Genomic DNA, 23097 nt, shown 5'->3' with positions numbered 1-23097 from the left:
GAGAGAGCAGAGAGAGAGAGATGGAGAGAGAGCAGAGAGAGCAGAGAGAGAGAGATGGAGAGAGAGCAGAGAGAGAGATAGAGAGAGCAGATAGAGCAGAGGGAGAGAGATAGAGCAGAGACAGAGAGAGAGATAGAGAGATAGAGTGAGCTGATTGAGCAGGGAGAGAGCAGATAGAGCAGAGAGAGAGAGCGAGGGAGAGGGAGAAAGAGCAGAGAAAGAAAGAGAAAGAGAGAGCAGATAGAGCAGAGAGATAGAGATAGAGATATCGGTCTTACCACAGGGTTTGGTGTTGCAGGGTTTCACTTGGTTCTTCTCTCCCTCACACTTGCGCCCGCCATTTTTGGGCGGGGGGCTGAAGCAAGAGCGGGTTCGGATGGAGCGCCCGCCCCCACAGCGCTTGTCACAGAGAGACCAGGGACTCCAGCGAGACCAGCCTCCGTCCACTGACACACAAAGAGGGGGTCCTTTAACTATGCCTCCACACTGGGGAACAAAATCAGCCCTACACCCCGTGCTTATCTATCAAATGTTTTCAGATATATCAGTGGCTATTAAGAAGTGATTCATTTCCACGCATTCATATCAGATGAAATTAGTTTAGTATGGCATTTAATGGACAGTACCAAATCCCAAACGCAAACAGCATGCAGAGTAGCTGTGTCTATTACAGTGTCAGTGCACCAACCTCGACAGGCCTTTATGTTACAGAAGCGATTCTCCAGGTTACCCCCCAGTATGTCTTCACACCAGGAACCGTTGACCCCGGGGGTCAGGAAGGTGCGTAACCTCTGCTGCTGACCCACGCCACAGGAGCGCGAGCACGCCGCCCACTCGCCCCACTCCATCCACGTGCAGTTCCTCTGGGCGCAGTCGTCCCCTACGCACACCCCACCGCCGTCTGGTAACAGATAGACATACATGATAGCGAGGACTGGGGTATTTCAAAATAAGGGACAGCACTGACATGAAGGAGATGAAGAAAGAGCACTGAGGCCTGCAGCATGGTTTACATTATACATCTATGCCACAGGAGCTTGGTGGCACCTTAATTGGGGAGAACAGGCTCATGGTAAAGACTGGAGTGCTATCAGTGGAATGGTATTAAATACGTGACATTCCATTCGCTCCCTTCCAGCCATTATTATGAGCTGTCCTCCCCGTCAGCAGCCTCCACTGACCCATGCTTAAAATGTTTGTATTTTTTCACTTCCCTACTGTGCTGAAAAAGGACACATTCAACCCGACAGAAAATACTGCATTAGAGCTAAGGGAACAGTAGCTGGACATTAGGATGTGGGGTTGGGGAAGAAAGGGGACATTACCAGGACACTGGGACAGGTTGCAGGCCTTCTCCTGACGGGTGTCCCCTGAGCAGGGGGGTCTGACACACCGCCTCTGACGGGACTTGAGGGCCGGTGTCAGGGAATCGCTACACGACCGAGAGCAGGAGGTCCACGACGACCACTGAGAGAAGCCTGCATCCTCATCTACAGGGATAGAGGGAGATCAACTGAGCCTCAGCAAGTCTTTATTGTACAATTAACAAGTTCATAGAACACAATAGTTCATACTGTAGATAGAACATGTACAGTGAGGAAGTAAGAAGTGAGAGAGAGTGGGGAGCAAGAGGTCTCTAGGGTAAGGAAGCCCTGTGGTGTGTGGAGTATTACCTGGTAGAGAGGGCTCTTCTGTGGGGCCGATGATCACTGTAAAGGATTACACAAGGATTACAAAACATAATAGGTAACGTATTATTTTAGTATATTACGTACCTGATGCTATTACATTCCTGGAGAGTACAGTTCAGTACCTGGGCAGTCCGTAGCTTGGCAGTAGGTGCTTTCTTGCTGGGGCCCCAGGCAGTCTCGTCCCCCGTAGGCCGGTGCCGGGTGGCTGCAGCCTCGGTTGCGGGTTTTCAGGCCCAGGCCCCCACAGGACAGGGAGCAGGGGCTCCAAGGGCCCCAGGGGGACAGACCCCCGTCTACGGGACACGGTTCCAAGGAACAGTTCCACAAACCATGTTGACACCCGCTACAGGCAGACAGGAGGGTCAGAAAATAGCTTAGGCTGTGAATTGTTCAACTATATATATATATATATATATATATACCCCTTGACCTTTTCCACATTTTGTTGTGTTAGTCTGAATTTAAACTGGATTAAATTGAGATTGTGTGTCACTGGCCAACACATAATGTCCCCATAATGTCAAAGTAGAACTATGTTTTTAGAATCTTTTACAAATGAATAAAAAATGAAAAAATGAAATGTCAATCAGTATTCAACCCTTTCATGACAAGCCTAAATGTGATCAACAAGTTACATAATAACTTGCATGGACTCACTCTGTGTGCAATAATAGTGTTTAACATGATTTTTGAATGACTACCTCATCTCTGTACCCACACATACAGGTAATTGTAAGGTCCCTCAGTTGAGCAGTGAATTTCAAACTCAGATTCAACCACAAAGATGACATTGAATGTTCCTGAGTGGTCTAGTTACACTTTTGACTTAAAACAATCTATGGCAAGACTAGAAAATGGTTACCTAGCCTGGATAAACAACCAACTTGAAAGAGCTTGAAGAATTTTTAAAAGAAGTGCAAATATTGTACAATCCAGGTGTGGAAAGCTCTTAGAGCCTTACCCAGAAAGACTCACAGCTGTAATCGCTGCCAAAAGTTGATTCTAAAATGTATTGACTCAGGGGTGTGAATACTTATGTAAATGAGATATTTATGTATTTCCTTTTCAATAAATTTGCACATTTTCTAAAAACATGTTTTAACTTTGTCATTATGGAGTATTGTGTGTAGATGGGTGAGAAAAACATACATTGAATCCATTTTGAATTCAGGCTGTACCACAACAAAATGTTGAATAAGACAAGGGGTGTGAATACTTTCCGAAGGCACTGTATATTGTATATACATACAGTATATACAGAAAGGATAACCGCTCACAGACGTGTGCTTGATTAGTGAGCAGATGTGACAACATTTCCACCGCGTCCTGGTCTTAGTCAAGTAAGGAGAAATAAGAGTACAGATTGTGTACCACAGGAGGTTGATACCACAGTTTATAACAGATTTACATTCTATGTTACACAGTATACCTCTCAGTCCCATTGGAGGTTGATATCACTGATGACAACAGATTTACATTCTATGCTACACAGTATACCTCTCAGCCCCATTGTGTGCCACAATGATTCAAGCTATATTGTAAACTACACATTTATAGCACCTCATGTGGGAGTAAGAGTGCACTCTAAATTCAATAAACAGCTTTTAGAGAACATATGTGCTTATTTGTGTGATGTGGTGTATCTCTCTCACCCACCAGACACTGCAGTCTTGTATGAACGTTTCCCCAGACTGGAACTCATCCCCCTGGGTTAGGTTATGGTGGGCCAACAATGGGGTCACAGACACATTCTGCAGTGAGGTCAAGAGCTCCTTGTCCACCAGGCAGGGGCACTCCTAAACATGAAACACAGTGCTTGGTTTACTAGCTCCCTTATTCAATACACATTAAGTAACTGTTTATTCATGTGGAATACATGAGAAGTAACTGTTTATTCATGTGGAATACATGAGAAGTAACTGTTTGTTCATGTGGAATACATGAGAAGTAACTGTTTGTTCATGTGGAATACATAAGAAGTAACTGTTTATTCATGTGGAATACATGAGAAGTAACTGTTTATTCATGTGGAATACATGAGAAGTTAACTGTTTATTCATGTGGAATACATGAGAAGTAACTGTTTGTTCATGTGGAATACATGAGAAGTAACTGTTTGTTCATGTGGAATACATGAGAAGTAACTGTTTGTTCATGTGGAATACATGAGAAGTAACTGTTTGTTCATGTGGAATACATGAGAAGTAACTGTTTGTTCATGTGGAATACATGAGAAGTAACTGTTTGTTCATGTGGAATACATAAGAAGTAACTGTTTGTTCATGTGGAATACATAAGAAGTAACTGTTTATTCATGTGGAATACATGAGAAGTTAAATGTTTATTCATGTGGAATACATGAGAAGTAACTGTTTGTTCATGTGGAATACATGAGAAGTAACTGTTTGTTCATGTGGAATACATGAGAAGTAACTGTTTGTTCATGTGGAATACATGAGAAGTAACTGTTTGTTCATGTGGAATACATGAGAAGTAACTGTTTGTTCATGTGGAATACATAAGAAGTAACTGTTTGTTCATGTGGAATACATGAGAAGTAACTGTTTGTTCATGTGGAATACATGAGAAGTAACTGTTTGTTCATGTGGAATACATGAGAAGTAACTGTTTGTTCATGTGGAATACATAAGAAGTAACTGTTTGTTCATGTGGAATACATGAGAAGTAACTGTTTGTTCATGTGGAATACATGAGAAGTAACTGTTTGTTCATGTGGAATACATGAGAAGTAACTGTTTATTCATGTGGAATACATAAGAAGTAACTGTTTATTCATGTGGAATACATAAGTAGTAATTGTTTATTCATGTGGAATACATATGAATGAACTGTTTATTCTTGTGGAATACATATGAAGTAACTATTTATTAATGTGGAATACATATGAATGAACTGTTTATTAATGTGGAATACATATGAATGAACTGTTTATTCGTGTGGAATACATATGAAGTAACTGTTTATTAATGTGGAATAGACTTGTTATAACCTTTTACTTATCTAAAATACACTAACGTAAAGTTTTCATTCATTCGGAATACGCTTGAAATAACCGTTTATTAATCTGAAATTCTGAAGAAGTAACCTTTCATTAATCTGAAATACACATTAAATAACCACTGTAACTGACCTGTACACAGGCTCTGTTGTGCTGGAAGGTCTGCAGGGGGCAGTGGCACCCCTCCTCGCAGCCCTCAGAGTAGCAGCCCTCCCGCCCGCTGACCTGGGCACAACTGAAGGGGCATCCCTCGCCCCGCTCACACTCCCTGTACAGACGACCTGGAGGGCAACCCACCTCTGAAACCAAGGCAGGGGTTGGGGTGAGATGGGCAGACAGGAGAGCAATTATCAAATTGTGTGCATAGAGTATGAGTTTCACTGTCAAATACTTGCATATAGTAGAAAAAGGATATTTCTAAAATACAGAATGAATCATTACTACTGATACTACTTGTACTACAACAACTACTTCTGTCTAGTAGCTCTACTTCCACCTTGGCTATAGTTACTACTATTAGTAATATCATTACTACTTCCACCTTGGCCATATTTGCTACTATTAGTAATACCACTACTATTTCCACCACTACTACTGTAAATGTGGAGAGAATTGTTCTATTTGGCAGTAAATCTTTTCCCATTCAACAGACTGACTCTTACTCAGTCCGAGCTGGAACGAGAGGCTGCATTCTCAGAGGACTATCACTCATACTAACGACACAGCGAACCAAAAATAACCTCAATGAGGAGACGGAAGGGGAAGCCAGAGTGAAAAAAAGAAGACTAATCCACCGCCGCTGAGCTCTTTCACTTAAAGATGCACTTCACTTCAACGCTGCATTTCCTGGTGTGACTACTAACCTTCATTCTGGCACCTCGCGCTGGTCATATAGTGATTGAGTGCATCTAGAATGGCATCCTATTCCGTATATAGAGCACTATTTTTGACCAGAGTCCTATGGGCCCAGGGATCAGGGGGCCATTTCAGGCACAGCCATTGACTTCCATTGGCTCTGGGTAGTGGATGAATGAACGCAAGCAGGAAGTATAACGCAGACAAAATGTAGGTCCCAAAACACCTTGACACCATGCAAGGCCCTGCAGCCCTACAGTGGGTAGTCATCAGGGGTGTGTCTAAATGGCACAGTGCTATCTGATTGGCTGCGCTCCTGCGCATAAAACACCTAGCTATCTACTACAGGTACATGGACTCTGAAGGGATACGGATTCTTACACTGTGTGTCAGTGGTAGCTGCAGCAAGGGAATTTGAACTGTACTTTATCTCACGGTCTGCTATTTTTCGGGAATCGAACCCACAACCCTGGCGTTACTAGCACCACACGACCACGCTCTTACCAACCGTACAACACAGGAACACATGTAACATCTACATGTACTCACCGAGACAGACCTGGGTGTTACACGTCTTGCTCTGCCTCCTCATGCCAAAGCAGGGAGGGAAGCTGCAGAGACGGGTACGAGACTGTTCCCCTCCTCCACAGCTCACTGAGCACACAGACCAGGAGGACCAGGGGGACCAGGTCGGCCAGAGGCCAGAGTCTGGATGGGGGCACAACACCAGAGATGGGGCATCAGGTACCATGGTGTTTTGGAGGCAGTAAAGTAGTATCAAGTACATTACTGTATGTCCAGAAATATGTCTTGGGGGGTTGTATGTAATGCAATCTGTTCAAAGGATATGCATACATCATCAGCATTCAACATTGTGTGGGTGAAGTCTACGATGATATGTCATGTTATGTTTCCACCAAGTCTGCCCCAGCGTGTACCTGTACAGGTGTGGTTGTTGCACTCTCTCTGCTGTTCAGACATGCCTGCACAGCCCCTCCCACCGCTCTGAGGGGCGGGGTTATCACACTGACGCATGCGGAGCTTGACTCCACCCCCGCAGGGGGCCGAGCACTCTGACCAGCCTCCCCATTGGCTCCAGCCGCCATCGACATGGCAACCAGGGACTGATTGGCAGTGGAGAACACCCGCCTCACAGGTGCTGTGGTATAGGGAAGAGAAAGAAGACTGCATTACAAAAACAGTATTGATAACATGTGCTATGCTACCGGTGGGGAAACATGATGTTGTGTACTGTACCAGTTTTTACAATCAGCGATGATGGTCTCTCCTGGATTTGCGAACTGCCAATCTGACCTACCAGGCCATGCCCACGAGGTGTTACTAGAGTCTAGCCCACCTGGATGGAGAGCGAGGGAGAGAGAGAGAGAGAGAGAGAGAGTGAGTGAGTGAGTGAGTGAGTGAGTGAGAGAGAGAGAGAGAGAGAGAGAGAGAGAGAGAGAGAGAGAGAGAGAGAGAGAGAGACAGAGAGAGAGAGAGAGAGAGAGTGAAAGAGAGAGAGAGAGAGAGAGAGAGAGAGAGAAAGAGAGAGAGAGAGAGAGAGAGAGAGAGAGAGAGAGAGAGAGAGAGAGACAGATATATATATATATATATACTGTATATATATATATATTTGCTGACCTCGCTGCAGCTTAGCATAGCATTAGGAGTTGAGACAAACAACAGCAGCAGTAGGACAGTAATTGCCAATTAAGTTGTGTTAAAAGCATGTTGTCTAGGTAAGTGTTCTCCACTGGTCTCACCAGTAGTGCTGTTGTGGTATTTACAGCGACATTCCTCCTTTTCCACACACTGGCCATCCTGTAGCACGAGATCACCTGGGCAACCACAGGTCATACTGCACTCCGCCATGTCCAGACACTCTGTGTCGCCATGGAGATCAGAGCAGGAGCGTGGACAGGGCTTCCCACATGGCCAGTCCACCTGCACGCCACCACATTCTGAGAGAGAGGAGCATCATGGGAAAAATACGAGGTCACAACTCAACAACTGGTAGTAAACAGAGAAAGGTAACCATATTACTTACTACTGCAAGATATGCGTGAAATTCAATCCAATCATAATATCCCCAAGTCATTTTGAATCATGTGTCATGACAAGTACTTGAAATTACATTTTTGTAACATGTCCGCACTTTGGCACAGGCAAAATGTCACCCATGATGTCATCAGCTAACCTGAGCAGATGGTGACGTTGTCTTGGCAGCCGCGGCTCTGCCGGCTCTCCCCGTGGCAGGGCAGACCCCCGAACCTGGCAGGAGGACTGTTACACTCCCTGGTCCTCACAGACACCCCCTCACAGCCATCACACTCTGACCAGCCCGACCACAGGCTCCACGAACCATGGACTGATGGAGAGAGAGAGGGAGAGGGGGAGAGAGTGAAAGAGAGACAAGGAGAGAGTGGGAGAGAGAGGGGGAGAGATGAAAAGAGAGACAAGGAGAGAGTGGGAGAGATGGAAAGAGAGGGGGTGGAAATAAAAGACAAAAGAGGGGGAGAGGCCCGAATCGACAAGTGGGGTGAGAGAGGGAGAGGAACAGAAAGGAAAGGTGAGACAGGAGGAGGTAAAGAAGGCAGAATCCATGTAATTACACTAACCTCATACTATAATGTTGTCTACCTGTAAGTCACAGACCCTTTAAAGTGATTACTATGTTGTTACCTGGGCAGAAGGTGACCACAGGGCAGGGTTGTCTCTGGATCTGTGCCCCCACCCCACCGTGTACTTCCTGTTCCCCCTGGCAGGGGGCTCCTCCCGCCTTGGGCTCTGGACAGCCACAGCTGCGATATCTGGACACCCACTCTGCCCCACACGTCTTAGAGCAGGAGATCCAGCCAGACCACTCACACCACCCACCTGACACTGTCCACCATTGGAGAGGGGGCGAGAATCAGGATGGATCAGACATACATGTGAGTCCATATGCTTTTGTTGATATACTGTATTGAATGTGATTGGAAAATGGGTATTCAGACTGAACATATTACTTACCTGGACATGGGTCACTGGTGCAGTTGAGCCTCCCTCCTTCACAGGTACTGAAACACAAATTATATCAATAACAACATGCACAAACTCAAGCCAGCAGGCACGCACCCACACCACCACTACTTTAAGCCCAACTCAATCTATGTCGCACCATTGAAATTTTAATATGCACATGTCAAAAGACAACGTGACTAAGCTTCTCCACCTCTCTTCTCTCTCCCCTCCTCCCTATCTTTCCCCCTCCTCTCCTCTCTCTCTCTCACCAGTTGTTGCAGCCGTCGGGGGCAGTGGTGCTCTCTCCAGGGTACAACCTCAAGCCGGTGTTGAGGTCCAGACAGGGGCACTCCTCTCTCTCCACACAGGACCTCCCGTCGGAAGACAGCACCTTGCCCTCCGTGCAGTAACACCCCGCCTCACAGAGCCAGTCACAGTGCTGCACAGTGTGTCAGGGGGTATAGAGGGATATGGGGGGGGGGGGGTATGCTGCCATCATTAGCATCACCACCCCCATCACCATCATCATACTCATGCTCTTGCAATGTTGACAAAGGAGTCAGCCAAATACCTACACGTCTTACTGACAGAGCCAGAAGCTGTGTGTTTAGATAATGTATATAGAAACAATTTGTGACACTCACAGACAGGTCATCACAGGAGCGAGGACACGAGGGGCCACAGCTACTGAACACTGTGCCAGGGACTTGAGAGCAAGGCGCAACTGAAAACAGACACAGTGTCAGTCATATAAACATACACACACACACAAACATAGTCTCTTTCTCTTTTTCTCCACATTCCAGTCCACTAGATGGCGGTACTGTACATTAGCTGGATTGCCAACCACCACAGAACAACCAAAGACGAATCCAAGAAACGAAACTGTCCTGAATGAGGAAATCCAGAACAACAGCAGCAGTTCTCCCTGGATCCCTCATTTGGTGTGGAAAAGAAACTTTCAGTGCTGTTGAATAATATACGTGTTATAAATAGAAAGTCTGAAGAGGATACCAGAAGAGTGTATGGTAGGGCAGACTTTCTAAGTAACGCTGTTGACTTCACTCTTCATTCTAAGAAAGTGAAAGTAAACATATCTGGTCAAAGGCTATTCCAGAGGAGTGTGAGAGTAAATGGCTGCTAAATCGTCTCTCCCAGAGGAGGATCTCTGCTGTCCTGTGTGCTGTGACATCTTCACAGATCCTGTTATCCTGTCATGTAGCCACAGCTACTGTCATGAATGCCTACAGGAATATTGGAGACAAAGAAAAGTGAATGAATGTCCCGTATGCAGGAAAAGATTCAGCTCAGGAGCAGCTCACTGTAACCTGGCTCTGAGAAACCTGTGTGAAGCCTTCTTACAGGAGAGACGTCAGAAAGAGGAGGGTGGAGCTTCAGCGGGGTCTGAGGTGGTCTGCAGTCTGCACGGTGAGAAACTCAAGCTCTTCTGTCTAGAGGATAAACAGCCTGCATGTGTGGTGTGTCAGACTTCTAGAAAACACGCAAACCATAAGTTCTGTCCTGTGGATGAGGCTGCAGGGGACTACAAGAAGGAACTCAAGTCTGTGCTGAAGGTCTTACAGGAGAAGCTGAAGGTCTTTGACGCAGTGAAACTAACTTGCGATAAAACAGAACAGCATATCAGAAGCCAGGCCCAGCACACAGAAAAACAGATTATGGAGGAATTTAAAGCACTTCACTTGTTCTTAAGAGATGAACGGGTAGTCAGGATTGCTGCACTGAAGGAGGAAGAGGAGAGGAAGAGTCAGCTGATGAAGAGGAAAATTGAAGAGATGAGCAGAGAGATATCATCACTTTCAGACACAATCAGAGACGTAGAGGTGGAGCTGAGAGGGGAAGACGTCGTGTTTATACAGAGTTACCAGGCTATAAAGCAAAGAGCCCTGGAGTGCACACCAACGGACCCAGAGAGGGTTTCAGGAGCTCTGATAGACGTGGCCAAACACCTGGGCAACCTGCAGTTCAGAGTCTGGGAGAAGATGCAGGAGATTGTTCAGTTCACTCCTGTTATTCTCGACCCCAACACTGTTCACCCCCATCTCATCCTGTCTAACAACCTGATTAGTTTGAGACATAGTACGGAGACACCGCAGCTTCCTGATAACCCAGAGAGATTTGATAAGTACCGATCGGTTCTGGGTTCTGACGGCTTTAATTCAGGGACACACAGCTGGGACGTTGAGGTTGGGGACAGTATTTTATGGTCTGTTGGTGTGGTCACAGAGTGGAAGGGGGCCACTGCCTCAACGAGAGGACACTGGCGTTTAGATAATAACAAAGGAGTATTTAAAGCTCGCTCCTCATCGGATCAAAGCGTCCCTCTCTCAAATAGACTGAGACCACAGAGGATCAGAGTGCAGCTGGACTGGGAAAGAGGAAAGCTGTCATTCTCTGACCCTGTTACTAACACCCACCTACACACATTTACACACACTTTCACCAAGAGACTCTTTCCCTGCTTTTGTAGTAAGCATCTGAGGATTTTACCAGAGAAAGTCTCTGTTGTAGTGGAACAGCATAGTTAGAACTGATACCATCTCTATCTGTAACAGTGGAACAGTAAAATTATGTGTCATTCCACAATATAGAGTGCCTTTTGGGTAATGTAATTTTGTCAAAAAGAATGTATTTATTTCATCTAATTATAAAATTCTGTCATAAAGATCACGTTTAATAAAAACATCTGTTTTTACTAATTTTACAATTTTGGGGGGAAATTAGCACACACACACACACACACACACACACACACACACACACACACACACACACACACACACACACAAACACATTCTGATTGCGTACCTGGACAGTGGTCAGTGTTGCAGGAGATTACTTCTGTGCCAAGCCCCTCACAGTAGTCCCCCTCTCCCTCTGGACTGGGGCTATCACAATCCCGGCGTCTGCTCTGAACACCCCCACCACATGACTTGGTGCAGTCTGTCCAGTTGCTCCACTCCCCCCAGCCACCATTACCTGTAAAGACCATGACACAACACAGGCTAAACCAAAGTTGTAAAAAAAAGGGGTGAGTACTATACAGGACTAATGCTCAATCAAATTATTATTCTACTGCAAAAATGGTTGTGTGCTGAATCCTCATAGATAGTAATCCATAAAAAAATGTCAAATCCAGCACCTCAAATGATACATTATGTGTCATTAATTCAGGGTAACACTTTATTTGGATAGTCTATCTGTAGATAGTCCATCTGTAAAGACTATCAGTAACATTTCAACTTACTATCTACTAACCCCAGCTCTAACCCTTATCCTAAAACTAACCCTAACTGTAACCTTAGCAAGCAGTTGCTTATCAACAGATGGTTCGTTGATTGTATGACCATCTGTAAAGCATTTATGACTATCCAAATAAAGATATACAAAGATCCCTCCATCAGGGCATTACTCACGATCACAGGGAGCAGTCATACACAGCTGGTCTTGGTGGTCGGGTCCGATACAGGGCAGACCACTCCCAGACTGCTGGGGACTAGAACAGAACCTATAGCGGGACTTTAGACCTGGTCCACACCTCACTGAACACTGACCCCAGGGGGTCCAGGAAGACCACTGGCCGTCCACTGTGAGAGGGGGTGGTTATTGTTAGGTTTTGGTTCAAGCTATGGACCGCAACAATAACCAAATATAAAGCAAATTGCGAGAAATAACTATTCTGTATCAAAACCAATTTCCCCCTTGTGGTTTTCTCCTACTTCTCTCTACTTTTTAGTAAGCCAATGCCCCACTCACCATTACAGTTGAGTTGAGTGCAGTTTGCCAGCCTCCCAGAATCACATGTGCTGTGAGGGAGAGGAGAGAAACAGTCAGAGGACTATTTGTTTCCGAGAACTCTATTCAGGTTTAATTCAATTAAATAATATCACGTACATACTATGTGATGCTATACTATTGTATACTACTGTATACTACTGTATATCACCAATACCAGTTGTTGCAGTCCCTGGGTACGACATCACCAGGTTCATACTGCTCCCCATCCACATCACAGCGACACTGCGACACCCACACACACTTGCCATCCTAAGGAAACAGAACGGTCAGTTTGCTCCTTGAGCTATTGCCCAGGATTTAGCTCAGTGGGTTAACACTGTTTTGTGGCACGCAGAAGATCCATGTTCAAGTCCAGTGTGTGTGTGTGTGTGTGTGTGTGTGTGAGCATAGACAGACAGACCTGCAGGACAGTGCCGTGTGGACACTGACAGCCCGGTGTACAATTCCTCTCATAATCCATACTGATGTCAGAGCAGGTAACCGGCCCCTTCACACACACCGTCCACACCTGTCCCCCAGGACAGCCCATCCCATCACCTAACACAGGGCGGATGAGATGACAACGCATCAATCAATCAATCAATCCCTGCAATTTGAGGTGAAGCCAAAACTCATAGGAAAATCAAGAAAGAAGCTCAGCAAAGAAAATGGTGTATTGTCACAGTGAAATGGGATGTTTTGCAGGGTCAGCCATAGGCGTCCCAGGCACAATAGGGTTAAGTGCCTTCTTGACGTCGACAGATTCTTCATCATGTCGGCTCGGGTATTCGAACCAGCAACCTTTCGCTTCAACGCTCTAACCACTAGGCTACCTGTCGCCACAGATCTAGTGTGAAAGACCACTGCATAGCTGCGTAGATATATACAGCATAGTTCCAGTATATAGTTGCTTCTGGAGCTTGTTAGTGTGTCTGTAGGTCTTTTTGGTATGCCTATCTATGATCGTGAATCAATAATGGTATTCAAGGTGGCCTGGTCTGCTTCAGAGAGAGATACTGTACTCAGTGTCAGGGAGAAAGTAATACATGAATATCAAAATACAACATCCTCAAAGGTCACAAGACATGGTCATACTGTAAGTCAGAGTGGGAGATCAGAGCCTGCTACCTCCCTCCATCTCTCTCTGTACTCACCACAGGGCTGCAGGTTACAGGCAGAGAACTGCTGGGCAGTACCATGGGTTCTCTGGGGCCCCCGTGTCCTGTTCCTGTACCCCCCTCCACACGTCACTGAACACTCTGACCATGCACTCCATGGCTCCTTCACACCTGGCATAGGCACACACACACACACACACACACACACACACACACACACACACACACACACACACACACACACACACACACACACACACACACACACATTGATGTAGACATTGTGGGTGAGACATTTCCAGAAAAAGTATAGGTATCTGGACCGGTGGCCAAATATGCAATGTTCACATTATCTCTCTGAATTCCTTCTGTTGCACCATCACCGTCATAAACCATGTGTCATATAGATCTACTGTTTGTCATTCCTGCTCATAACCCATGTGTCATGTAGATCTAGTGTTTGTCATTCCTACTCATAGCCCATGTGGGATATAGATCTACTGTTTGTCATTCCTACTCATAACCCATGTGTCATGTAGATCTAGTGTTTGTCATTCCTACTCATAACCCATGTGTCATGTAGATCTACTGTTTGTCATTCCTACTCATAGCCCATGTGTCATGTAGATCTAGTGTTTGTCATTCCTACTCATAGCCCATGTGGGATATAGATCTAGTGTTTGTCATTCCTACTCATAGCCCATGTAGGATATAGATCTACTGTTTGTCATTCCTACTCATAACCCATGTGTCATGTAGATCTACTGTTTGTCATTCCTACTCATAGCCCATGTGTCATGTAGATCTAGTGTTTGTCATTCCTACTCATAGCCCATGTGGGATATAGATCTACTGTTTGTCATTCCTACTCATAACCCATGTGTCATGTAGATCTACTGTTTGTCATTCCTACTCATAGCCCATGTGTCATGTAGATCTAGTGTTTGTCATTCCTACTCATAGCCCATGTGGGATATAGATCTAGTGTTTGTCATTCCTACTCATAGCCCATGTAGGATATAGATCTACTGTTTGTCATTCCTACTCATAACCCATGTGTCATGTAGATCTACTGTTTGTCATTCCTACTCATAGCCCATGTGTCATGTAGATCTAGTGTTTGTCATTCCTACTCATAGCCCATGTGGGATATAGATCTACTGTTTGTCATTCCTACTCATAACCCATGTGTCATGTAGATCTACTGTTTGTCATTCCTACTCATAGCCCATGTGTCATGTAGATCTAGTGTTTGTCATTCCTACTCATAGCCCATGTGGGATATAAATCTAGTGTTTGTCATTCCTACTCATAACCCATGTGGGATATAGATCTAGTGTTTGTCATTCCTACTCATAACCCATGTGGGATATAGATCTACTGTTTGCCATTCCTACGCATAGCCCATGTGGGATGTAGATCTACTGTTTGTCATTCCTACTCATAGCCCATGTGGGATGTAGATCTACTGTTTGTCATTCCTACTCATAGCCCATGTGTCATATAGATCTACTGTTTGTTATTCCTACTCATAACCCATGTGGGATATAGATCTACTGTTTGTCATTCCTACTCATAACCCATGTGGGATGTAGATCTACTGTTTGTCATTCCTACTCATAGCCCATGTGGGATATAGATCTACTGTTTGTCATTCCTACTCATAACCCATGTGGGATTTATATTGTAATGACCAAGAGACCACCTGTAGAAGCCAATTAAATGAGCCAGCCTATTGTAGGAGTGTAATGATGGTGTCTGTCTGTCACCTCCCCTACCCTGACAGGGCTCCAGACTGCAAGTGTCCATCCCCACCCTGTCGCCCCTGCAGACACGCCCCCCGAACGCAGCCGGTGGATTGGTCCCCGAGCGGTACCTCCTCCTCACGCCCACGTCACACGTCCTGCTGCAGGCGCTCCACTGGGTCCAGCTGCTCCAGCCACAGTCCACTGAGAAAGAGAGACACAGAGAGAGAGAGACAGGTTGACAGTCTCTCTTGATTGTTTGGGGTGCTGCCGTCCAGGGCCGCACTGAGGAACACTGAGTGAACATATTTGCATATTTGATCAGGCTGCATTGGACCACACTCACCAGCGCAGGGTGTTGTTCCACACACCATCTCTCCATTATGGCATGTGCTAAGGACAAAAGGAAAGGATGCATAGACAGAGTCCTATACGATACTTTTTCATATTTCTTTCCTTTTCAATAACATTATGTTTATATTCTTCGATGGGAGTACCAGTTGTTGCAGTCGTCCAGTTTCACTCTAGCTCCTCCTGGGTACATCTCTCCATGGTGGTAGCATGGGCACTGGGTGAGGGGCACACAAGTGCTGTTGAGTAGGTAGAGTCCCAGGGCACAGTAGCATCCGTCGTAACACTCCGTGGCACACTCCACCTGTGTTGTCACGTCCATACACACCCGTGGGCACGCACCACCGTGAGCCTGGCACTGCTGCTTGCTCATGTAGGCCATGCCCTCTGGACACACTCCTATATGCCACACAGATAGTGGGACACACAGCAACGCAATGCGATTTAATCTGTCAAATGATTTGACCACTTTAAATCCCACAGATAATATGTAGTAAACTTGGCGTGAATACATGTTACTGTTTACCTGACCAGGTAGAACTAGGTGCACTAGTAGTAAAAGCCTTGTTATGATGAATTCCAGAATGTGTGTATGATTCCAGAACGTGTGTGTGATTCCAGAATGTGTTTATGATTCCAGAATGTGTGTATGATTCCAGAATGTGTGTATGATTCCAGTTCGTTACCTGAACAGGGGTGGGAGTTGCAGTCTCGGGTCTGGATGTGAGGCCCTGGGCAGGTGCTGCCCCCGTGCTGTGGAGGAGGAGAACTGCAGAAGCGATCTCTGGTCTGAGCCCCCGAGTCACACTCTGACGAGCACAGGGACCATGGGGACCACTCCGACCAGCCGCCATTCACTGGGGAGGAGGGGGAGACAGCAGGGGGGTGTATCTCAATAGTGTAAAGTTCCATCCTTCCTTTCATCTACACAGATCTGCGACTACAGAATGGGTGAAAGCAACATGGTGAAGGACAGAACATAAGGTGTGTGTATAGAGGATGTACCTGGGCAGTGCACGGTGTTACAGGGCTCCTGATCCTCTGCATCCCCCTCACAGTCGGTGTGTGTGTTGGTGCGGGTGTAGCTGGGTGTGTTGGTGCGAGTATAGCTGTGTGTGTTGGTGGGTATGTTACAGGTGCGGAACCTCCTTCTCAGCCCCACCTCATCCACGTGGTGGAAACAGGTCTTGCTGCACTCTGACCAGGCCGTCCACTTCCCCCACACCGCCTCATCCTTACCAGGGGGACAGGGGGTGAAGCACTGACGAGCCTCTGAGGAGTCCCCAGGACAGGGCTCGACTCTCGCCACTCCTGCTGGGCTCACAGGGGACCTGGGGGAGGGGACAGGGAGACGGTGGATAGAGGACAGAAGACAGGTGACAGAGGACAGGGGACAGAGGATAGAGGATAAGGGACAGGGGATGGGGACAGAGAATGGGGGATGGGGATAGTGGACAGGGGACAGATGAAAGGGGATAGAGGACAGGGAACAGATGACAGAGGACAGGGGACGGGGGACAGATGAAAGGGGATAGAGGACAGGGAACAGATGACAGAGGACAGGGGACAGGGGACAGAAAGCCATCAGAGACACATGATGAGCCACACAATGGTTTATATGTGTCACTGTTGGTGGGATGCTGGTGAGGTGAACCCACCTATAGCGCTGCTGTAGTCCAACCCCACAGGAGCTGTCACATGATGTCCAGGAGGACCAGGCTGACCAATCACAGCTGGCCACACAGCTGGAGTTGTCACATGAGACACGTCCATCTTCACACACACTGGTAGAGAGAGAGAGAAGAAGAGGGAGAACATGTAGCAACATGACATGGCATGAAATGACAATATGACAAAACACGATTATTGTAAAGGAATGATGTGGGATGTAGGCAGGCTTGGTGTCTGTGTGTGTGTGTGTGTGTGTGTGTGCCTCTCACCATGTGCTGCAGTTGTCCTTGCTGATCATTTGTCCAGGCTGCAGTGACAGTCCCTCCCAGTGGCACCCACACTGACTGGCATTCACACACCGGCCATCCTGTAGAAACAAACCAGCCGGACAACGACAACCTGGGTAGCGAGACAGAAGAGAGTTAACTACAAACAGACACACACAGGAATGCATGCACACTCGTGCTTACACACACACACACACACACACACACACACACACACACACACACACACACACACACACACACACACACACACACACACACACACACACACACACACACACACACACACACACACACACACACACACATACACACATACACACACACTTCATATACACCACTTAATACCTGTGACGCATTGGGAGGTGCAGTTGGGGTAGTGTAGGTGTGAACAGGTGGGGGGACATGGCTCCACTCTACCAGACTGGCAGTCAGCCTCTCTTACCACCACCATGCCTTTAGTACAGCCTAGACAGCAAGCAATTTACATTATTAGAGCTTGACTATTACCAGTAACAGTTTAATGGGGTATTGCCCATTAAGTTGTGTGTGCCACAGAATTCATAAACATACCATAGTCCAAGGCAACATGATCAAACCATAAGACAACATGATCACGTGTACACTCTTAGAAAAAAGGTGCTATCTAGAACCAATAAGGGTTCTTTGGCTGTCCCCATAGGAGAGCCCTTTTGGTTCCAGGTCGAACCCATTTCCCACAGCGTGTTCTACAGTACATGGAACCCAAAAGAGTTCTATCTGGAACCAAAAAGGGTTCTCCTATGGGGACAGTCGAAAACATAACCTATTTATTTGCAGCTCACCTGTCTGTGAGTCTGTGTTGGGGCCACAGGGCTGGCTGTTACAGCTCTGGGTCTGCAGTCTCATCCCCTCACAGTCACGCCCCCTGTTCTTAGGGGGAGGATTGGAGCAGGTCCGGTTCCTCCCCCTCAGCCCTCCCCCGCACTTCGTGTCACACAGGGACCAGCCCGTCCACTCTGACCACTGACCGTTCACTGTGAGAGAGAGACGAGAGATGCAGGGATGGGGGACGAGGGAGAGAAGGAGGAAGCAGAGGAACTTTGAATGAGCAGGGCTTGGTAGAGCACATTAGTGTAAACCAAAGGAGAGTGCAACTGATAGAGAGACGAGAGACTGGGAAATAATGAGTAGGGAGACAAGAAGAGAGAGAAAGAAATCAACAACTGACACAGATCTTGAGAAGAGGCAGTCATAATAGAGGAAGGCACAGACGAAAACAGTCAAAATAGAGGAAGGCACAGACGAAAACAGTCAAAATACGGGAAGGCACAGACGAAAACAGTCAAAATAGAGGAAGGCACAGACGAAAACAGTCAAAATAAGGGAAGGCACAGACGAAAACAGTCAAAATAGAGGAAGGCACAGACGAAAACAGTCAAACTAGAGGAAGGCACAGATGAAAACAGTCAAACTAGAGGAAGGCACAGACGAAAACAGTCAAAATAGAGGAAGGCACAGACGAAAACAGTCAAAATAAGGGAAGGCACAGACGAAAACAGTCAAAATAGAGGAAGGCACAGACGAAAACAGTCAAACTAGAGGAAGGCACAGATGAAAACAGTCAAAATAAGTGAAGGCACAGACGAAAACAGTCAAAATAAGGGAAGGCACAGATGAAAACAGTCAAACTAGAGGAAGGCACAGATGAAAACAGTCAAAATAAGGGAAGGCACAGACGAAAACAGTCAAAATAGAGGAAGGCACAGACGAAAACAGTCGAAATAGAGGAAGGCACAGACGAAAACAGTCGAAATAGAGGAAGGCACAGACGAAAACAGTCAAACTAGAGGAAGGCACAGACAAAAACAGTCAAAATAAGGGAAGGCACAGACAAAAACAGTCAAAATAGAGGAAGGCACAGACAAAAACAGTCAAACTAGAGGAAGGCACAGACGAAAACAGTCAAAATAAGGGAAGGCACAGACGAAAACAGTCAAAATAAGGGAAGGCACAGACGAAAACAGTCAAACTAGAGGAAGGCACAGACAAAAACAGTCAAACTAGAGGAAGGCACAGACGAAAACAGTCAAACTAGAGGAAGGCACAGACGAAAACAGTCATAATAGAGGAAGGCACAGATGAAAACAGTCAAAATAAGGGAAGGCACAGACGAAAACAGTCAAAATAGAGGAAGGCACAGACGAAAACAGTCAAAATAGAGGAAGGCACAGACGAAAACAGTCAAACTAGAGGAAGGCACAGACAAAAACAGTCAAAATAAGGGAAGGCACAGACAAAAACAGTCAAAATAAGGGAAGGCACAGACGAAAACAGTCAAAATAAGGGAAGGCACAGACGAAAACAGTCAAACTAGAGGAAGGCACAGCCAAAAACAGTCAAACTAGAGGAAGGCACAGACGAAAACAGTCAAACTAGAGGAAGGCACAGACAAAAACAGTCAAACTAGAGGAAGGCACAGACGAAAACAGTCAAACTAGAGGAAGGCACAGACAAAAACAGTCAAAATAAGGGAAGGCACAGACGAAAACAGTCAAAATAAGGGAAGGCACAGACAAAAACAGTCAAAATAGAGGAAGGCACAGACAAAAACAGTCAAAATAAAGGAAGGCACAGACGAAAACAGTCAAAATAAGGGAAGGCACAGACGAAAACAGTCAAAATAAGGGAAGGCACAGACGAAAACAGTCAAAATAAGGGAAGGCACAGACGAAAACAGTCAAAATAGAGGAAGGCACAGACAAAAACAGTCAAAATAAGTGAAGGCACAGACGAAAACAGTCAAAATAAGGGAAGGCACAGACGAAAACAGTCAAAATAAGTGAAGGCACAAACGAAAACAGTCAAAATAAGTGAAGGCACAGACGAAAACAGTCAAAATAAGTGAAGGCACAGACGAAAACAGTCAAAATAGAGGAAGGCACAGACGAAAACAGTCAAAATAAGGGAAGGCACAGACGAAAACAGTCAAAATAAGTGAAGGCACAGACGAAAACAGTCAAAATAAGGGAAGGCACAGACGAAAACAGTCAAAATAAGGGAAGGCACAGACAAAAACAGTCAAAAGAGGGTCAGATCTCGGGGTGCCCCCTCACCGAGACACGCCTTAGGGAAGCATGCTCGGCTGTCAAACTGGGCGCCCCCACACGTTCCCCCGGCCAACGCCTCTCTCAGGACCTCCCTCTGGCGGAACAGGGAACCCAGGCCACATGTCACACTGCACTGGCTCCAGCCCGTCCATGCTGACATGATACAGTTTACTAGGGAACAGACAGACACCATCAATAATCATGTTTAATGATTCATTAATGAACATTACTGGACAATGATCCTGGACAAGGACAGATAATATTACCTTGCCCTTTATGGATGCAATGCAGCAGTTTTTTTTGTAAGGACTCCATGTACTTTACATGGTAGTGTATGCAATGCAATCTACTGTAAATCATACTGAAATGTAAATCAGCCCCCCAGTTTTGACCCTCCTGGCTTGCCGTACCACAGTCTCGCTCGTCTGATCCGTCAGCACAGTCCCTGTGCAGGTCACACCTCTTGTCAAGGTGCACACACTCCCCGCTGCCACAGGAGAACTGCTTGGGGGAGCATGGGCTGGGCACTAGGGGGTGCCGTGTCATTACTGTTGGCCTTGGTGTAGTACCTGAGGAAGAGCAGGAATATGAGCGGTACTATTACAGCAAGCAATAGGTGTCACTATAGGCAATGTAATGGTAATAGTTAATACTGTGGCATTTTCAGGTCAACTCATGTAATCTGTCAGTGATGATGATGAAGAAGATGATGATGGTGATGATGATGATGATGATGATGATGATGATGATGAGGAGGAGGAGGAGGAGGAGGAGGAGGAGGAGGAGGAGGAGGAGGAGGAGGAGAAGGAGGAAGAGGAAGAGGAGGAGAGGAGAAGGGGGAGAAATTGAACCAGACTCTGGTGACATGTACTGTACCACAATGGTCTTCGTCAGAGCCATCCAGACAGTCCTGGTGACCATCACACACCACTGCAGCATCCACACAGCCAAACAGCCTGCAGGAGAACTGGCCCTCCACACACAGGACTCTGGGTAGGCCTCCGTCATGGGCGGTCGTGGTCACCCAGAGAGCTGGAGATAAACAAACCAATGAGCACCTTAACATGTAGCTAGATGGCTAGTTAGCGTTGTACAGTGATATCTCCTTTATCAGGACTGAAGAACCTGTGCTCCGGACTCATAAATACCTGGGCTTTTATGGGTCAACTGAGAACACTGGTTCAAATAGCAGATCAGCCATGTCAGAGATCATGTCAAGGATCCCATTACATGTGGTGTACACACACACACACAGACACACACACACACACTCTCTTTGATAACAAGATAAAAGAGAGGCCACTTGTAACAGTGTTCTTTAAGAATCTCACCTGTTGTAGACTGCAGTCCAGGTATTCTGGGATGGAGGGTGCTGGTCCCAATCCCTGGGTACCCAGTGGACCTGGATGTCCACTGACCTGGCCTGGGGGTTGTGAACCCATGAACCCCTGGGTACCCTGTTCCCCCAGAACTGTCAGGACTGAGACCCGGGGTACCCGTGGTGGCAATGCCAGGGCGGCCATCCTGGGGTTCCTTGGTGTGTACCCCGGGTTGACCCCTGGTGGGCACTGTGCCTGAAGTGTCGAGAGAGTGGTTCATTCGTGCATTTGACTTCATATCAGTTCCAGATATACTTGAGAAATTGAAGTGGTGGTGTAATCAGTTGAAAGATTGCAACAGTACAGATATGTCAATGTCTGTATTTTCCAATGTTGCAATGTTTACATTGGAAAATAGAACGTCATCCTCTCGGTAATATTGCATGGTTCCGTATTCGAAACACATGGGTGACCCCCTACTCACCACAGTTGATCTCGTCAGAGTGGTCTTCACAGTCCAGTCGGCCGTCACACAGCGCAGACACAGGAACACACTCCCCACTGTGGCAGGCAAACTGGCCAGGGTAGCAGCGCTTCACTGTCACCACACCACCACCACGGGGAGTCGTGGCGCTGCTAGGGGTCACCAATTCCTCTGTCATATAGGGTGAATTCTTACGTTAGACTGACAGATGGCGATGGAGAAAATAATATGCACGTGTGATAAGTGCGATGTACTCTATAATGGACAGAGCATCTAGTTTGAGCTCAACAGGCAAGTTTTAAAGCACCGACTGATCTCAGAGCTCTTACCCCCTTTACAGCCTAGGATCTCTGCACGGAGATAGAAAGTGTGTCGGAACTCTACTGGGATGATGCGGAGGTAGCGAGCTCGGACCAGCCTCCCAAGCCAACGCGTCACCGGGGTCCTGCCCACCATCCGCACCTCAAACACCTTGTACACAGACAAGGAGAAGGTGTTGGACAAAAGGTTGTGCTTTTAAACCATATTGGTTCAAGTAAATTATGCAAGCTTCACCTTGGAGTTCTCTCCTGACATTCAGGTCATTATTGTCAAAAAGAGAATGTGTTCTCAATGACTTAACTGGTTAAATAAAGGCAAATAAATTAAAACGTGTTATTTTCATCAAACACAC

General features: G+C 46.4%; 2 protein-coding genes across 2 annotated transcripts in view; one reads left to right on the top strand and one right to left on the bottom strand.

Moving 5' to 3' along the window:
• sspo (SCO-spondin) overlaps positions 1-23097 on the bottom strand; it is a 64389-nt gene that overhangs the window by 21969 nt on the left and 19323 nt on the right. Inside the window, exons 25-61 of the mRNA XM_031835014.1 lie at positions 22754-22895; positions 22425-22595; positions 21953-22195; positions 21498-21653; positions 21032-21190; positions 20628-20792; positions 18357-18548; positions 17881-18000; positions 17515-17644; positions 17233-17358; positions 16580-16905; positions 16261-16431; positions 15721-15973; positions 15570-15616; positions 15257-15427; positions 13515-13649; positions 12782-12918; positions 12536-12630; positions 12340-12389; positions 12000-12170; positions 11392-11562; positions 9210-9289; positions 8835-9004; positions 8575-8621; positions 8245-8445; positions 7760-7930; positions 7326-7523; positions 6823-6922; positions 6504-6724; positions 6115-6273; positions 4843-5009; positions 3348-3487; positions 1814-2034; positions 1674-1709; positions 1326-1490; positions 689-901; positions 279-446 (exon numbers count right to left, since the gene is read on the bottom strand). Of these exons, the coding sequence (XP_031690874.1) occupies positions 279-446; positions 689-901; positions 1326-1490; positions 1674-1709; positions 1814-2034; positions 3348-3487; positions 4843-5009; positions 6115-6273; positions 6504-6724; positions 6823-6922; positions 7326-7523; positions 7760-7930; positions 8245-8445; positions 8575-8621; positions 8835-9004; positions 9210-9289; positions 11392-11562; positions 12000-12170; positions 12340-12389; positions 12536-12630; positions 12782-12918; positions 13515-13649; positions 15257-15427; positions 15570-15616; positions 15721-15973; positions 16261-16431; positions 16580-16905; positions 17233-17358; positions 17515-17644; positions 17881-18000; positions 18357-18548; positions 20628-20792; positions 21032-21190; positions 21498-21653; positions 21953-22195; positions 22425-22595; positions 22754-22895 (5788 nt within the window). The remainder of the gene's footprint in view (positions 1-278; positions 447-688; positions 902-1325; positions 1491-1673; positions 1710-1813; positions 2035-3347; positions 3488-4842; positions 5010-6114; positions 6274-6503; positions 6725-6822; positions 6923-7325; positions 7524-7759; positions 7931-8244; positions 8446-8574; positions 8622-8834; positions 9005-9209; positions 9290-11391; positions 11563-11999; positions 12171-12339; positions 12390-12535; positions 12631-12781; positions 12919-13514; positions 13650-15256; positions 15428-15569; positions 15617-15720; positions 15974-16260; positions 16432-16579; positions 16906-17232; positions 17359-17514; positions 17645-17880; positions 18001-18356; positions 18549-20627; positions 20793-21031; positions 21191-21497; positions 21654-21952; positions 22196-22424; positions 22596-22753; positions 22896-23097) is intronic.
• On the top strand, positions 9421-11273 carry LOC109899364 (tripartite motif-containing protein 35-like). The gene has a single exon (XM_020494534.2). It carries the CDS (start codon positions 9699-9701, stop codon positions 11109-11111), a length of 1413 nt encoding a protein of 470 aa, XP_020350123.1. The 5' UTR covers positions 9421-9698; the 3' UTR covers positions 11112-11273.

Source organism: Oncorhynchus kisutch, linkage group LG11 (genome assembly GCF_002021735.2).
Source record: "Oncorhynchus kisutch isolate 150728-3 linkage group LG11, Okis_V2, whole genome shotgun sequence".
Taxonomy (NCBI): Eukaryota; Metazoa; Chordata; class Actinopteri; order Salmoniformes; family Salmonidae; genus Oncorhynchus; species Oncorhynchus kisutch.
This window is presented reverse-complemented; position numbering and strand designations above follow the sequence as displayed.